Genomic DNA, 16,940 nt, shown 5'->3' with positions numbered 1-16,940 from the left:
GGTGCACCGAAAATAGGGTATTGAATCACAAAAGACACCATGATTGGACTCTAAGACAAAGACCGACTCGGGGAAGCGGGTCTTCCCCAGACAGAAATGACGGCAATACACGGTTTATGGAACCCGAGGGATGCAACTAGATCAGGGAACATACGGAGAAGATGAGCCGCTAAGCCTGAGACGTGGGAAATCACGGGGTTTTTGGAAATCGCATGCGATAGATTCGACTTTCAGCGGCGGCTATTGGTACAACCTACCTCATTTGACTCTCTTCCTCGGTCCAGCGTGGGGCTTGATATTTTGGGAATCTAGAGAGATTCTAGCTATGCTGAGATTCTCGACGAGAACAAGAACTGAGCATTTCACAATCTCATTGATCATGTTGCAAGTATAGAAGCGTACAAGTAGAAGTCTGAGACCGTATTGCTCAAATCGTAATGTATCCTGCACTGGGTGAAAGCACCATCAATCCAGGGGGTGAGGTGGGCAATATCGGGCCTTTGGCGTCCCTCCGAGAGTGACGCCCTAATTCTTAACGGGCAGAATTGCCGTTCTTTGCAATGGCCAAGACCTAACAGGCCAAAGGATGTTTGAATATCCGGTCATTCGGGCCGGTTGTCGTCGGAGTATCCCAGCACCGGTGATGACATCCCGCGACCAGAGAGAGTGATATGCCCATCTGACTCAGGCAGACTCCCTAAGCCAAGTAGACCAGACTATAGAAAGAGTTTACCCCCACGAGGAGTTTGGGAGGGCCAACTGTGTTCGTTCTACTATTCCCCACGACTCTTTACTAGGCTCCGCTCGGGTGGAGTATTTCAGGCGTCGGAACCCGTTCACCGAAACGCGACCTTTTCGATCAGTCCCCGTATAACGGATACCTGTTTCCGAACGACGTCACTCCTCCCCATCTCCCTGCCTTTGACCTCGACAACCATGGCTTCCTTCGTCGAAGAGCTATGGTCCAGCGTCTTCACGCCGGGCCCCACACCGACTCTGTTGATCGCGACCAACGTCAGCTTCGCAGCCCTGCAACTTGTTCTCTTCGGTCTCCTCCTCGCAACCTACAGCCTGCACTTCGTCGCCTTGTCCACCATCTCCGCAGGCCTATGGTACTCGATCAACTGGTTTGCGGCAGAAGTGCGCGCAGCCCAACTAGCCCAAGAGGCTGAAAAGAAGGACCCCGCGCTCAACAGGAATAAGGATTCCGTGGAGGGTGACAGCGACACAGAGACCGAAACCTTCGGTAACCCTTCCGCTGTCGCCACCGGTAGCGCCTCCCTCTCTTCGTCAGGACTCCAGCCCATCGAACGCGATTCCAGGAAGCGGCCCAGCTCTGGCGGCGATAGCTCTGGGTACGGAAGCACCGACAGCGAGTGGGAGAAAGTCGAGGATAACAAGGCGTGATCTACACCAAGGTGACACTGTTGGATGCAAGCCTCTCTTACAAGCTCCTTCGCTTTACGATCACTACCTCCTGTGTCACATACGGCGAGTCTGGTCGCACCCGATCTTTTCTCGGCGCCTTTATTGATCCTTTGTCGAGTTTGATTTACTCCTGTTCAATACCCTCTTTGTTGGTCTATCTACTAGATTAGATAGAGTTGTATGAATCTTTATACTTATGATGTTGAATGAAGATGCGGCAGATCCTCCCTTCGCACTGTACTGGCGTCGACAGAAGCTGATGTGGGGCTTAGTACTAGTGCGGCCTAAGGCATAAAGCTTCATCTCTCATGTGCTCATCTCGATAGGCAGAAACATTGCCGGCAATAGTCGATCAAAGACAGGGGTTAATGAAGGGAACATCGAGTGCAAAACAAATCCAAAATCAAAACAGTTAAAAACATACAACAGCAGGGATTCGCTGGTGGTCACCCACCCAACTACTAACCTGCCGGCGTGTGGCTTAAGTACGGCTGAGCGGACGGGAAGCCCTGTTCTCCACACCCTATGGTCGTATGTACTCGAAAGTGGACAAACATGGATTGTATTCTTTTGCTATTCCTTAATCCATTCATCGCTGCTTTGGCGTAGCCCGACCAATGGTGAGGAGGGTGGGTGCGGGTGAGAGATCACCCTCCATCAATGTTCAGGTCACCGATCTGGCAATAATTGTAGCTGCAACAATTATCTTACCGAATTGTTGTAGAGTCCCTGGTTTGTCGATATTGAAAGGGCCAACGGGAATCATCTTGAGGAATCCTTGACCTCCTTCTGTGTTCTTTAAGTACGCATTGTAGTTCGCGTTGAGCTCCGCAAAAGTGAGATACAGTTCGTGCCGATCTTGAGATACTAAAAGCAGGCTGTGAGACCGTTAGTTCAATATTTGATATCACAAAACTCGAAATATTGAGATCTCAGTCAACTTACTGTCCATTGAAACAAGCCTCTTTGTTTGACGATTCTTCCATATGCCAGGAAGCCAATTGGCAAGTTTCTTGTATGGAGATCCGTTTAGGGTCTTGGCCGCTAGATGCCTTTTTAGTTTCCACGATGCTGAACTTGTTGTCCCCTCTCTTGGAGCGAAGAACTCCATCTGTGAATGCTTCGAACTCATTCACTACACCGCAAGTCAAGTGCACCCGGTTATGAACCCACTCTAAAGTAGAGGTAGGGGCGTTGCTTTGACCAAGTGCGATATGGTCTGCAGAAAGACAATAGCCGCAGTATTCACTGTTGCCTCATCTTCGGCAATCGGCAACTCGCGGTGATTCCGATCATAATCGCTAATTCCATCGATTCTCATGACTTCTTCATGGAGACGTCGGACAACAGCAAAAGAGCCTGGCCATCCCGGACTATGCTCGGAAATATCGTCGATCGATGTAGGAGTCCCCACGAGTTGCAAAAATCGACTCAGTCCATGGACCGCTCGAGAATGCCTTCTGCAGATTGTAAAATTGCAGGCGTGAGCCCAAATTTGGGTGCTTCATCAAGTAAGTCCTGTGCAGACATAGTAAACTCCCTAAAAGAGCGCAGCATAAGATATTGAGACTCCGACGCCTTGGATGCAGATGCAATGAAGTCGGACGGGAGAGTATTGATTGTGAGTTTCCTAAGGTGTGGGTTCTGGGAAATAATTTCTTCCCATTCAGCAATGCTATCTGGGATTTGAAATCCACGGAGTTTTCCGAGCTGAATCGCAGTCGACTTAGTTTTCCGCTTGGGAATGGACTTCGTCGAAGCCATTCTTTTCGATTGGTAGACAGGCTTGCGGTTAAAAAGATGTGAGAAGAGAGTTTTGAAGAAAGGGAAAGTTGGCGAAGTCGACCTTGTGGGTGAAAGTAAGGATGGCTGTGGTGACCTTCTGAGAGATGAACGCGGGTATCTTACTTCTTACACAAGTGAATTATCAATGAAGATTGTTTCGCTCACTTTTTTCTCCCTCCTTCATCCCCCCCTCTCTGGCAAGCAGTACGAGATTTTGAGGTTGAATATGACAGCAAGGTTGCTCTAATGGAAGACATTTTAGACCTATGGGAGGCATTTTCCAAGGTTTTCCGAGTCTAAAATGCTTCGATATCTCCAGATAGCTATCTTTAGATATTGTAAGATCCCTCGGCCTCACTACTTATCTCAATTATACCTTACATGCAGCCCCCTCTGACCCGTGTAGGTGCGAGATCATGGTATTTAAGAGGGTTGCACACTACAATATTTCTGTAGAGTGATGAATTTAACACATTGAGCTTGGAAATGGCTTTTTTTTTAGATTGCCTACTACTTGGTTATTCCATCATTGGTAATGCGATTAGTAGTGGTCCCATACCTGACTATCATCACCCCGTCACCTATCCATCATCCATCATCCACCATCCACCATCCACCATCCACTATTCACCATCCGACATCCACCTTTCATGATCTTTCCTCCATCAACAACCCTCTAGAAATGTTTACCTCCTTGTCGCGCCGCGCTCAACAGCGTGAGGAGACACACCTTCAGGCTCGTGGAGAGGCTATCGCCGGCGTGATACAACTGCACAAGCTCCTCCATGATTTTAGTCCAATGAATATCCTTCCAACGCAGCACAATACTCTTGGCATCGAGTGCAAGACTTTCCCAATCGACCAAAATAGTGACGATCAATCACCCTCAGCACCCAGCGACGCATTCTTTCGCCCGAGAAAGGTTCCTCCACTTGACATTACAAACCCCACGCATCAGCGACAAGCCGACTACCTTTCCCGATGCTGGGGAGAGGATAAACAGGCAAATAGGTCTCTCGATTTGCATTCTCAAACAGGCAACTTATGGAGTCGCCTAGGGGGGCTGTTTGTGAACTTTCCACGACTGGAAGAGCCTCCTCGGGCTGATGGGCGTTCGCTCAGGATAATCTCTCAGTGGCGCTCAAAGTAAGATATTGAAAGGCTGGATATGCGGTAATGGGCTAATATGTCTGGTTATACTTTCATAGGGACGGAATTCCTGAAGATATGATCGCGAAAAAGTTTCTTCCTGATGTTTTATCATCAAAAGACTGCTCCCCAATTGCGACATATGTGGCGGAAAAACAGTTCACCCCTGCAACCAACACAGCTCCTCATGTCTTCGTCGTAATAAGCCTTGAAGAGGAGCCCTCGGATAATCTTTTGCGGGTGGAGTTATTGACTATTACATCGATCATGATAACGCGATTCGAAGGGGAGCAATTCCCTCGGTGTATTGCTATTCCGGTAAGTGTGTGATCATTTGAATATACATATTACTAGAGCTAATCATCGAGTGTTCTCTACAGGTACTTGCAATGTCCGTTTTTGGACGCATGAAACTTCGATTCCTGGAGGCGGCATATGTTCAACAACGCCTTGTGATCAGGAAGACCGAATTCTTTGATTTCTCGACTCATGAGCAGGCCAACAAAAACATGAACACCGTTCTTGGTTTTATGGCTTCTCATCGAGTGGGAGATCCAACGAACTCGACAATCATAGCCCAAGTCCGTACTATTATTCCAATTGCACCGGGAAACCTGCTGACCAATAACTAGGAGCCCGTGTTGAGCGACACCAAAGACATCGGCAAGACTTGCTCTGTTCGAAAAACTTTCAGGAAGATTTTTCCGTCCTCTGGAGAGGCCGGAACTGGACTTGCTATCCGTAAACGCCCTGGAGCGACTCGCGGCTCTATCCCAAAGTTTGATTAGTATTCTCTACCAACAAGTTTGGGGCCAAGGGAAAAGCCAGGGATTCTTGTCATCTCAACTTTTTCTGGTTCTTCCCCAAATCAATTTTGCGGTTTTTGCTTAATTCATCCACCAAATTGCCATGCACATTTGACTAGAGCGAGATTTGATCAAAATCTTGAACCTAGTCAATGACCAAAAACACAATGCCAATCTTGGGACTCGGTTTCAAATTATAGAACGTATCTAGTCTAGAGTGTAGAAGGAGAAGAACAAGAGCAAAAAAGACAACAATCGATAAGAGTGTGTAATGTCTCTTTAATAGTTTGCACTTACAAAAGCATGTATGTTCTAGTAGTTTTTGAAAAAGCTGAGGGATTCAGATAAGGCTGGTGGAATATTAGTATCCAAATTGCAAAGCTAAAGGCACTGAGACAAGTGAGTACCAATGTGTATCCTTGGTAAGTTTTTGTTTTGGACTCTTGAATTCAATCGTATCAACTAGATTTCATGCTATTCATCGCTACTCTGTCAATATGACGGTTCATTTTTCTTCTACCAACAGAGGCCTTGCCTCGTCTACAGAACAGAAAGGACTGGACTCTTGCCGGTGCAGGTCCGGAAAGATTAAGAATCAAAGACTAGAGAGCGTTCTATTTTCAATTTGAATTTTTCATAATGACTACTCTTTCAAGTACAAATTAGAAGTATAAGAATTAAACATACACATCCTTGTGAAGATAACTGTGCCTGTTGAAATTGAAGGCTCCCGGAAGGAGCGGGAACGGCTACTGTTCCTCAGCTTTCTATTTGTGGATTGTTTGTCTCGCTAGTAGGGCGAGCTGCGAAGATTAGCTTTTGTCAAGTTGCAGTCTATTGCTTTTACGTTCGAACAAAGCGACACTCTTGACCACGCAAGGGAGTATCTAGACCGCATAGCCTCTCTCCAGTACCAGGAAACAACATTCACCGCTCGTAAAGAACCTCGTTCTCTTCATGAACCCAATTGATGATGTGGGCCATCTGAGATACACCATAATTTTGTACATTGAGCAGGGGATGTCGCAAATGTCATTTTAAGTTACACAGATCTCGATCGGACGATTCATGATTTTAGGTTTCGCGCTAAGGTGACGCATGTCGCAGATCACACTATGCATGCAACGAGTTTTTAGGGACCGTAGTTACGCACCTCACCTGATTATTTCGCTGCAAACTCGATTTACCTAGTTAGACCCACATGATTCAAATAGAGAGAAGATTACCGTTCACTGCAGGCATATGCGTAGGGCTCTACGTGCGAATTTGATCGGAGAATGCCCCTGTAAAGGGTCTTTCAACTTGGTTCTATTGGACGGATGCGTTTTTTCCGAAGTTTATTTCACCCTCAGATCTCTCCCCAACTTCAGCCGTAAGTGAGGTGACGGATAACATATTTCCAAACCAATGATAGCACTTCTCGGTCCCGTCCCAACAGACCCTTGGCGCATATCAGCTGGCTTCTAGTTCGATGTGTACTGCTCGCAATAGCTCCTAGATTTCTTTTGCCATTTCAGAGAGTTCATGCATGACGGGCTCAACGGATTGTGAAGTACAAATGTTTAGAAAGCTTTGCGCTCCTAATCATTAAGAAGGCTTGTTCGAGCCGGAACATGAGGCACTTGAATATTTGATATCATTCTATTACATTACAAATTAATACCATGACGCTTCCCACCACCAATGACAGGAAATTTGGAAGCCGCCTCACAAACAAAAGATGGCTATGCTGCCTCAGTGTTTGCGGCTGTCTCTCGGCTGTTTTTCTCATAGTCAGTCTCGCTGCATCGAGAAATATCCCCCAGACAAGACCATGGTGGGATGCCGAGACCGTCAAGGCTCATTATACTACATACCGGAAAGGCACTCAAGCTGCGATTTTGTTCCTCTTCGTGTCCGGGGCCCTCTTTCTCCCTTACTCCGCTGCAATCACAAGTCAGATTCGACTCATTCCTGGCCTCAATCCAGCCATTGCCGATCTCCAGCTCACCAGCGCCACAGCCGGTGTTTGGTTTTGGATGATATCAGCCATTTTCATGTCACTTTTGAGCTTCCGTGACTACAGTGCTGAATTGATACAATTCCTCAATGATGCCATGTGGATGTCCCTCCTCCTAAACTGGCCAATCTTTTGGATGCAATTCTGGACCATTGCCTGGGCGATATTCGCCGACCGCAGCGCTGACCCGCTATTTCCGAAGGTCATGGGATGGGTGAATTTCCTTGCTCCTATAGTGCTTGCTTTGGGATCGGGAGTTCACATGCACCACACCGGCCCTTTCGCGTGAAATGGTGGGTTGGTGTTCTGGCCCACCGTTGTTGTTTTTGGAGTGGAAATGACTTGCTTTTGTTTTTATATGCTACGGAATATTCGACGAAACCGGTACCAATAGATCTATCACGAGGGTCCGTTGTGGTAGCGGCCTTTTCGTGAAAATGGCGACCTTGTCGAACTTATGCTCAGTGTGCCGAGGGATATTGGGAGTAAAAATTTGGGAGTCAATTTATGCTTTTAACACGTTGTGATATGGATCTACAATCTATTATATGGAAGCGGGAGCTGAATTGGAGAAGGCCTCTAGACTTTTTCTCTGTCTTGTGACCCCAATGCTTTTGATTCATCAGGATGCTATTATGATGTCAGCAGTGATCATTTGTTTCGAATCTACACACGCAATCAATGAAAGCGTTTAAGTTGATATGTTTTACTCAAGGATGTTTCATGATCGATTTATGCAGACAAATTATTTGCTTAGCTAGGTGTTAGCTGAAAACATGTCACTGCACACTTTCCTGTATCTTGAGCAAAGCGACAAATAGATTCATCTTATGGCCTGAACCGGCCCATTCCAGGAGCTTGAACGAATAGCTGACAGCTTCCAACCCAACCCTCCGAATTCAGTCGAAAAGACCACCAAATAATGTTGACACCATTATGGGGTCCAAGAAACCGCATAACGCATTGTGTACGTAGCCGACTTTTCAATCGGACCACAAACTTCTCAATCGACGTTTACCGCAATTTTCACCGAGTAAAGCCGGCAAACTTTATTTAGATCAAGGGATACTCGGTCCCAAATATAGACTAACCTTCAATCAACGCGTCAATCTCCAGATCAGAACTGATTATTGAGAGGTCATACATTCTGCAAGCAGCCATCAAGTGGCACATTTTCTTGATATCAGCATTGCATCAACTGTTCAAGTAAGGGCATGATGTCCAGGTGGTACTTACAGGGAATGTATGATTAGCTTCGCTCAGCTAGCCTCGGAAGTAACTTCACTTACGTAGGAATCCTTCACATGGGGTACAAAATGCAGAAAATGCAAAAACAAAGTAAGGTTTCAGGTGTGCCTTGTTTCCCAGACCCATGGATCTATCGCGCAGATATGCCGCAGACATGCCGGAGGCATACCTGGATCTCCTCTATATAGTTTTTTGATGTTTGAATACGATAAACATTTTGTTACATGGAAGGAAAATATGCCAAAGACAAATTGACAGAGAAGCTTCCTGCAGCATTTATCCTGCGTAAAGAAGTGCCCGCAGACAAGCTTGTAATCAACTTCAATATTGATCATGTTTTAAAACGTGTATGTGAAAGTTTGGGCAGCCGAATTCTTTTTTCTTTTCTAAACTTTGTCGGGCGGTGGGGATTTCTTCAGCTGTGGTCTTCTACATTGACTACCGTGTAACGCCGCCTACAACAAGTTGTGATGTGTAAAGACGTCAAGGCAAGGGAGGTAACAATTGCCTTGATTTTGCTCTCGCTACCAGGCTACAAAGGATCCACCGTCCAGTACGCGCCACTTTGAGGCATGCGCTCGGTTCTTATATAAGACATCCTCTTCGTCGTACGGTTTTTTATCATATCAACAAAGGATTGAAACTCTCATCTTCGATTCATTTTCCAATATTTCTTTCGTCGAGAGCAACGTGACCATTAGCTCTTTGCACTCAAAAAATACTAAATATTTGACTGCTCAAGAAAAAGAAAATGGCTCAGCGAATTCATGATACTGCAGTTCGCTTCCTTCTCGTTCGACGCTAGCATATGTGAGCTATTCGCACCGTTGGTTGCCGGTGGTACTGTGTGCATCCCCTCCGAAGAGGAGCGCATTGAGGACCTTGAGGGGGTCATGCAGAGACTCAGCGTGACCGATGCATCTCTCACACCAGCCATTGCGGCGTCTTTAAGACCGGAAGCCCTACCCACCTTGAAACATTTGTATATTGGGGGTGAAGCTCCCACAGCAGCGATCGTGAGCACCTGGGCTGATAAGGTTAGACTGAGCAATATCTGCGGACTCACCGAAGGTGGAGTCTGGGATACAGTCGATTTGAATCTGCAGCCTACTGACAATCCTAAGACTATTGGGCGTGGGATCGGTTCAATCTGCTGGATTGTCGATCCAGATAATATTCACAGATTGCAACCGATTGGAGTGGAAGGTGAGGTGTTGCTTCAGAGCCCCTACCTCGCGCATAAATTCCTGGACGATACTGCGCAGAACAACAAAGCTTTTCTTTCTCTACCGGAATCATTTTCGACCCTCACTGGGCCTTTCCCAGCGCGTTGCTACCGAACGGGAGATCTAGCTCGGTGGCAACCTGACGGGAAAATGATCTTCACAGGTCGTCGGGCCGGGTTTGTCAAGATTCGAGGGCTCCGTGTCGAGCTTGGCGAGATTGAAAATGCTATTCGTGACTGCCTTCCCAGTGGTAGACAGGCTGCAGTAACTCTGGCCAGGGACGAAACAGGCCTTAATAGCCCGGAGCTGGTGGTTTTGTGGAACAACATGATGGGCGATCTTCATTGTTAGCAGATCAGATCAGCGCAGACTTACAGAAGATCTTGCCATCCTACATGGTTCCCAGCGCCTTCGTGCCTGTCCGAGCCATGCCGCTGACTGAATCGAAAAAGATTCTCCGGCAACAATTGATTTCAGATTGGGCAAGCATGACACCATCCGAGACCATGGCACTTCGGCCTGGAGGTACCCCCCAGTCATACATGATTCCGAATCGATCCTGCTCACTCACGGGCAATTGAACTCAGTAACATTATTGCGGATCTTCTCGAAACGAAACAGCCATGCGCTGGGGAATGTTTACGCGGCTGGGACTTTCCATTGACCAGTGTGGGTTTGGATTCCATCCAAATTGCATATCTCTCCAGGGAGATCCGCCGCCGGTTAAGGATGGCCACTCAGATTCAACAATTGCAGCAGCCTGGGATCACAGTTTGTCAGATCGATCAACTATTTTCCAGGCGGGTGAGGAGCGTATCTAATGGCTGGCCAGAGACAAGCGCCCCAAGAGATCTCCTCGGTGAATTGAATTTGATCGATCTTCCTGTGCCTATTCACGCTCAAAATGCGAAGACAATCTTTGCAACATCAATGACTGGATTTCTAGGCAGCCAGGTGCTTCGGGTATTGCTTGAGGACCCCAGTGTGGGCCGCATTGTGGGCCGCATTGTGGGCTTAGTGCGTTCGGGAAGTGAAACAGAAGCCCGAGACAAGATACGAGCTCATGCTCAACTTGGACAATGGTGGCGTGATGAGTTTGACTCTCAAATTGAAGTATGGCTTGGGGACTTGAGTCTTCCAAGGTTGGGGCTTGACGATGCGCGTTGGACGGAACTTACGGGTCAGATGCGCATCGATGGAATCATCCACAACGGTGCCCGAGTCAACTGGCTAGATGATTTCTCGACGCTGAAGCCCACCAATGTCGACAGCACTCTCACTCTGCTGGATGCCCTGTCCACTATGCCAACACCGTGTCCATTCACATACGTTTGCGGGGGATATCTCCCATCGCCAACAGAAACTCGAGAGCAAGTTTTGAATAATCTCGCTCATGCATGTGGATATGATCAAACCAAGTTTCTGTCACGGATGATGGTAGAGAGATACAATCGCCAGCTTGATCAAAGGCCATATTCATTCGTCTCGCGGGCACGAGTGGTACAGCCGGGGTTTCTGACAGGTACGAGATGGGAAGGAATCGCCCATCCCGAAGACTTCCTGTGGCGCCTTGCTTACAGCATTCTGTCTCTTGGAGCAGTGAGCGATGATCTGCAGAAAGCACATCTTCCGGTGGCCGGGGTCGACCAAATGGCTTCCCTTGTGGTGAACAGTGTTTTGAGACCGCAAGGTAAACACGCAGTGGATTGCCACGATGGGGTGTCGATCGAGAGCTTGTGCAGCATTCTCAGTTGGCGAAGTGGTCGACTGATCAAGACCGTGGGTCACAGCGAGTAAATGGCAACGTTGAGGGTCGAAGTCGAGAAAAATGCCATGGACCATCCTTTCTTACCCGTGTTGGATTGGTTCGAAGCAAATATGGGGCAGTTCACGAGCCCTCCTCAAGTGGGGTGGCCCACTGTGTTCAATCAAATGGACAAAAGCACACGGTACGTGGTCGATATCGGCTTCCTTCCCTGCGAAGATGGCAGTCCTCGGCCTGTTGGTCACCGCACCATTCCTCGGTTTTAACGATCCAGCAAGTAGGGGTGGGCATAGCTAAAAGCTCAAACTTATTCGAAAACTCATGAAGTAATACATATTCATCAGGTACGATTTGTCAAGTACATACGACCATAGGGTGTGGAGAACAGGGCTTCCCGTCCGCTCAGCCGTACTTAAGCCACACGCCGGCAGGTTAGTAGTTGGGTGGGTGACCACCAGCGAATCCCTGCTGTTGTATGTTTTTTTTTCATGTAATCAGGTCGTAAGTGTCCTTGTTACTTTACTTGTTAGCCCCGAGTGCATTGCGGATTGCCCAGGCCTCCATGTGAATAGGTGGCGGGTTGAGTCAAGGGAGACCCGACAGTGCTGACCAAAGTAAAATGTCAGGGGCATCAGAACGGGTAGCAGCTAGTTTCGTTCTCGACACAATTCCCTCTGCACCTTCTCTTGTGCTCGACTGTACCCCTCTATCTTTGTGCCTGAAGTGGTACCAATTGTTGCGGCCAACTTCGATCATGTCGAATTCTACAAAAGAACAGATCAATATCACTAGTCCACCCCTACCGCCACCACCCCCCGAAGTTCCTGGCTCGAAAATCTCCAGCCACGTCTTAAAACTCAAAACCATCCCTCCAGACTTCTACTTCCAAGCAAAAAATCCACTCCAGTGCGTGGAAGAATCCAACGCACCTACTGGGCCCTATTTCTTTTATGGTCCTTTGATGGACTTGTTCATGATCAGTGAAGTTTTAGGGCTAGATATTAAGCCCGAGCTACGCCCTGCACTTTTATTGGGCTATGAGTGCAAATTGTGGGGGCAATATCCTGCCCTGTTGGAGGCCGCAGACTGTGTTGTTGAGGGCGTGGTGTATCATGTTACAACGGTTGAACATGGAGAAGGTTCGCGAATTATGAAACACACAACTACCACGCTGGTCCTTGTCGTATCCATTATACTGATGAAAAGGAGCCAGTGGAAGACGTCGGATATACATTCAAGTTCAATGGAAATTTCAGGGATTTGAGCGAGGGAGCCTTTGACCTGAGAATTTGGTTGAAAAGAATGGGAAAGCATGCTGCGTTGGAAAAGCTCGATGTTAAGAAGAGCACTTCATGAACTTGAGTAAGAAGGCATCGTAGTTGAGTCATACGCTTTAGCGTATCTCATTATGAATCCTGATACGTACGTATGATATCCACACTCTTCATGATTTCGATCCCAACACCGACGAGATATGATATTGAAAAAGAAGGCGTCTTGCTCATGCAAGCCCGTACAAGAGCCAAATTAAGTTCCATAACCTGCATAATTCAGTGAACCCGAAAGCCTTATGTGCAGTTGCCTGTATCGTCCGCACGATTCTTCCTTGTTGTGATGATGAGTGACGCTTGGTACTTTCTTCATAAGAACTATCGATATCACCTACGCAGTCTCTCTTCGTCGCGATACAAGGTACTTGGTATGTGTATGCGAATGACAGGAGAGTGAATGCTCGGTGGTTCAATCACGGAAATTGCGGTCAGCTTCCTCAGTACATGTTGCTTTCCATTTCTGTCAAGGGGTCAAGGACTGATGACTTCTCGGACTTTCGGAAGGCCGATTGCGTTTAACCTTTTGCGTCACTAAGGTACGAATCGATTGTGTGTCCCCTGACCTCTGTGATGAGTCTATTGATAGAGGCCATCGTTATAGACAGACATTAACCGGTCCTCTGTGGGAAGGTAGACAACTTCCACGTCGCCATCCTTCCTCACTCCTCAGGACCGGCAACTCCGCTCCTCCACCCGACCGAACTACCCCCACATCGCAACAGGACTCTCCACCTACTCCACAATCGCTGCTGAAGCTCTCTCATTTCGTGGCCAAAAGGCTTAACGGCGTCATCCCTTGTACACTGGCCCAAAGTAGCTTTTATAAGACATCTCTCACAGGTCTTGGGAGAACAGCAAGCTATTCTGCTTGCAAGATAGCTCAGGTCTTGCACGCTCACCACCAAGATCCCATGTGAGAGATGCAGCACTTTCGCCCACCGTAGATAGCGGATCATGTCATGAGCTGACCCCTATTATTGAAATCCCAGAGATTCTCAACCACTCAAGCACCGCATCCTCATGGCCACACCGACCGTCTTTCGGAGCAACTCTCGCGTCCACTCTGCTTATGAAAAAATCAGCCATATGATATTGAATCAGCCGATGAAGAATCATCTATAATGATCGGATCAGAACCGCGACGTCTTCAACTGACCTCTTCTTCTGAGACATCTCATTTTCCACGGCACATCCACTAACCATTCCCTACTACCTCCTTGCGGTGCGCACAACCTTCCTATGCACCAGTTCTACAACGATCCAAATCTTCACTATCGCCATCGAACCCCAGAATTTACCAAATAATTCACCAATTTCCGCCTTCTTTGGAACAACTTTCACTGTCGAAGACTCGAATTTCGTTCCCATAACGAACATCGCCATTCAAGCTTCACAAAGAAACCAGTGAACTCTTGGCCCATCGTCTCGCAACAATAATGTCTGCCACATAATCTCTCATCGGGTTATTATTTTCAGCATCCCCTATTATAGGTGCATTCAGCCGGGACAAATCTTGACCGCCTGATCCGGGAGCTCATTATAGCGACGCCATAATGGCGGTCTAACTCCACAAACGGCCATAGGCCACGACAAGCCTTACCTGATGAGGCTCAAAATTCACGGTTAAGGAAATTTGGACCAATGTCAGGAAATCTATTATCATGTAGCTACAAAGTAGTCTCAGCCTGTATACCGCTTCCGTTGGCGAGGGGTCGGGGAAATGACAACCCTCCTTTCAATAGTAATGGTGGCTTGATCAATGCACAAATTCTCTTGACTGAGACCTAACTTAGGACAAAGCCAACTAATTACGGCACGTACCCTTCACAGCGACTGGCATCGCCTAGCTCTGTATTGACTCAAGCGTTCTCACGCGACCGACACTTTCTCAATCGCAGCATACCGCTTCACGGACGTGTGGAAAACTTTTGACCCCAGCTTGGTGATAGGCCGGGTCCTTGGCGGCCAGGGCGAGTCTCACGTTGCTCCAGCGAAGGCATCATTGAAGACTGGTCCTTCGGTTTCGCGACCAATCGTCACAGGTCCTCTCGACCTGGCTGTAGGGATGATGAGCGTTTTTAATCCCAGGAAAGACCCGTAAAGACTTAGCAAAACAAGTGGCGTGGAATTTGTTTCCGGCCAATTTCGGCAAGTATCATTGGCAACTACGGAATCAAGAAGCGGGAGCAATGCACGATAGATCCGAAACTCCACTCTCACTCGATCCCGGCAGTTTGAATACGAATCTAAGCCCCTCCTTTTGTGTTGAGCTGGGGAATACATTCATTTATTCGGCCTTTTCCCCCTTCCTTCCCCACCAAGAAAAGTTTCTGTTGTTGTACTCCTTCCATCACAAATGTCTTCCTCTCCCCACGAAGCGCCCGAAGCGCGTTCCGAACTAGCCAGCGCGGAAAACCCTGTCAACGCGCCCGGTCCAATTGCGATCGACAGTTTCGGAGAGGTATGTAAACTCAAGTGTCTGGCTCAGTGTGGCCCGAAAATTAAAGTCTTCAAGGACATCGACAGTGAATTCAGTAATGAGCTGTCCGATCTCACCTCCCTGTCGTCGAGCGTGCTCGAGTTTGAGTATGAAAATGGTCGGCGGTATTGCAGTAACCGCTCAGTAAGTGGACTTGCCCAACCTATACTATTGGTGCTTAGCTTTAACAATTAACTCACCTCAAACTGGGAAATTATATGTATTTTCACATTGTCTTTAAGAAGCTCCTGTTGGGGGATACTAACCAAGTTAAGGATGCCGAATGATGAGGACGAGCAGGATCGTATGGATCTCGTAAGACCTTAACCCTAGTGACTGTCTTGATTGACATACTGACTTTTGCTGAGACACACCACATGTTTGTGAACTAACATATACTTGATGAATAAGTGTGGCTAACCGGAGAGAGTGCAGATGGCTGATGCTGCTGGGGGAGAGCTCTACAATGCCCCTATCACATCGTCACCACAGAACATTCTTGACCTGGGAACAGGAACAGGCATCTGGGCTCTGGACATTGCCGAGTACGTGAAATTCATCATACTCCAATCTTCTATACTAGCAAGACTCTAATCCTGATGATAGGAAATTCCCCAGCGCGCATGTTATTGGGAACGACATCAGCCCCATCCAGCCCACTTGGGTAGCACCGAACATCGAATTTATCATAGAAGATTTCGAAAGCGAGTGGCAGTATGAACGAGACTATTTTGACTTTATCCATGCACGATGCCTGGCAGGGTACGTTCCTGCCACTGGTCCCCTGTCTCCACGGAAGTGACACTCTAACAGACTAAGTAGATGCGTGGCCGACTGGCCCGCGTTTATTCGCCGAATCTACGACCACGTCAAACCAGGCGGCTACTTTGAATCGCACGAGAGTGCCGTGTGGGCCTGGAGCGACGATGGCTCCCTCAAGCAAGATTCCGCGCTCATGGAATGGCAGCAGGCTATAAATGTCGCCGGCACCAAGACTGGTCGGGAGCTCAACATATACCATAAGCTAAAGGGCTGGATGATTGAAGCCGGATTTGAGGATGTCAGCTTGTCGGTCTACGTGCTGCCGTTCTCGCCCTGGCCGCGCGATCCCCATCTGAAGGCCCTGGGGAAATACCAGGCAGTGCAGTTGCAGCAAGCCATAGACTCTTATTCGCTGCGCTTGTACACACAGGTGCTGGGCTGGAGTCCGGATATGGCTAAGATTCATAATGCTGTGGTCAAGCAGGAGCTGCGGGATAAAAAGTTGCATGCCTATGTTCAAACGTACAGTTGATTTACCCCACCGCCTTGAATCGCCTGAGTATTCGTGCTAACTGTGAGCAGAGTCGCCGTCCATGGGAGGAAACCTCTGCACTTGTAATCTTTGTGATTTCAAATTGCCAATTAACGGCGTATTAATGAGAGAGACCAATTTATTGTGAAGGATTTGTGAAACTATCATCCCTTCAACTGGGAAGTAATTAAGTGACTGCGAACCAGACGGCTATACCGACCTAGGTAGCTACATGTCATGATAATATCACTGGAAAGTATCCTACCGTAGTATTCCACATGAACAATGATCCTCCGTTTCCCTCAGTCAGATAAAAACGTGCAGAAAGGTCCAGCCCTTCTACCTGTTAAGATATAGGTGGCCGAATCGTGCAGTTGTAACCACATATCCGTCACTGCTACGATGCCAGGATTTGTCGGCGACAGTACCA

The 16,940-nt window shown here is 47.7% G+C and overlaps 7 protein-coding genes across 7 annotated transcripts; 6 read left to right on the top strand and 1 right to left on the bottom strand.

Annotated features, from left to right (window-relative positions):
* Nucleotides 1-936: 936 nt before the first annotated feature.
* On the top strand, nt 937-1,407 carry N7477_005428 (V-type ATPase assembly factor PKR1; the record flags this gene model as incomplete). Its single annotated transcript, XM_056967091.1, has 1 exon — nt 937-1,407. The coding sequence occupies one exon, from the start codon at nt 937-939 to the stop codon at nt 1,405-1,407; it is 471 nt and encodes a 156-aa protein (XP_056821845.1).
* A 962-nt stretch (nt 1,408-2,369) lies between these two features.
* On the bottom strand, nt 2,370-3,192 carry N7477_005427 (uncharacterized protein; the record flags this gene model as incomplete). Its single annotated transcript, XM_056967090.1, is given in 3 exon segments — nt 2,370-2,600; nt 2,633-2,858; nt 2,873-3,192. The coding sequence occupies 3 exon segments, from the start codon at nt 3,190-3,192 to the stop codon at nt 2,370-2,372; spliced, it is 777 nt and encodes a 258-aa protein (XP_056821844.1).
* Nucleotides 3,193-3,895: 703 nt separating this feature from the next.
* N7477_005426 (uncharacterized protein) lies at nt 3,896-5,150 on the top strand (the record flags this gene model as incomplete). Its single annotated transcript, XM_056967089.1, has 4 exons — nt 3,896-4,359; nt 4,422-4,680; nt 4,743-4,943; nt 4,995-5,150. 4 exons carry the CDS (start codon nt 3,896-3,898, stop codon nt 5,148-5,150), a joined length of 1,080 nt encoding a protein of 359 aa, XP_056821843.1.
* A 1,682-nt stretch (nt 5,151-6,832) lies between these two features.
* Nucleotides 6,833-7,456, top strand: N7477_005425 (uncharacterized protein; the record flags this gene model as incomplete). The annotated part of the gene is made up of 1 exon (XM_056967088.1): nt 6,833-7,456. One exon carries the CDS (start codon nt 6,833-6,835, stop codon nt 7,454-7,456), a length of 624 nt encoding a protein of 207 aa, XP_056821842.1.
* Nucleotides 7,457-9,182: 1,726 nt separating this feature from the next.
* Nucleotides 9,183-9,992, top strand: N7477_005424 (acetyl-CoA synthetase-like protein; the record flags this gene model as incomplete). Its single annotated transcript, XM_056967087.1, has 1 exon — nt 9,183-9,992. One exon carries the CDS (start codon nt 9,183-9,185, stop codon nt 9,990-9,992), a length of 810 nt encoding a protein of 269 aa, XP_056821841.1.
* A 579-nt stretch (nt 9,993-10,571) lies between these two features.
* On the top strand, nt 10,572-11,438 carry N7477_005423 (acetyl-CoA synthetase-like protein; the record flags this gene model as incomplete). Its single annotated transcript, XM_056967086.1, has 1 exon — nt 10,572-11,438. The coding sequence occupies one exon, from the start codon at nt 10,572-10,574 to the stop codon at nt 11,436-11,438; it is 867 nt and encodes a 288-aa protein (XP_056821840.1).
* A 3,655-nt stretch (nt 11,439-15,093) lies between these two features.
* Nucleotides 15,094-16,597, top strand: N7477_005422 (class I SAM-dependent methyltransferase; the record flags this gene model as incomplete). The annotated part of the gene is made up of 8 exons (XM_056967085.1): nt 15,094-15,198; nt 15,253-15,323; nt 15,492-15,531; nt 15,585-15,595; nt 15,645-15,761; nt 15,823-15,978; nt 16,039-16,500; nt 16,561-16,597. The coding sequence occupies 8 exons, from the start codon at nt 15,094-15,096 to the stop codon at nt 16,595-16,597; spliced, it is 999 nt and encodes a 332-aa protein (XP_056821839.1).
* Nucleotides 16,598-16,940: the final 343 nt, after the last annotated feature.

Source organism: Penicillium maclennaniae, assembly GCF_028827695.1.
Source record: "Penicillium maclennaniae strain IBT 15551 chromosome Unknown utg000005l:1.0-2652337.0:1.0-2654196.0, whole genome shotgun sequence".
NCBI lineage: Eukaryota > Fungi > Ascomycota > Eurotiomycetes > Eurotiales > Aspergillaceae > Penicillium > Penicillium maclennaniae.
This window is presented reverse-complemented; position numbering and strand designations above follow the sequence as displayed.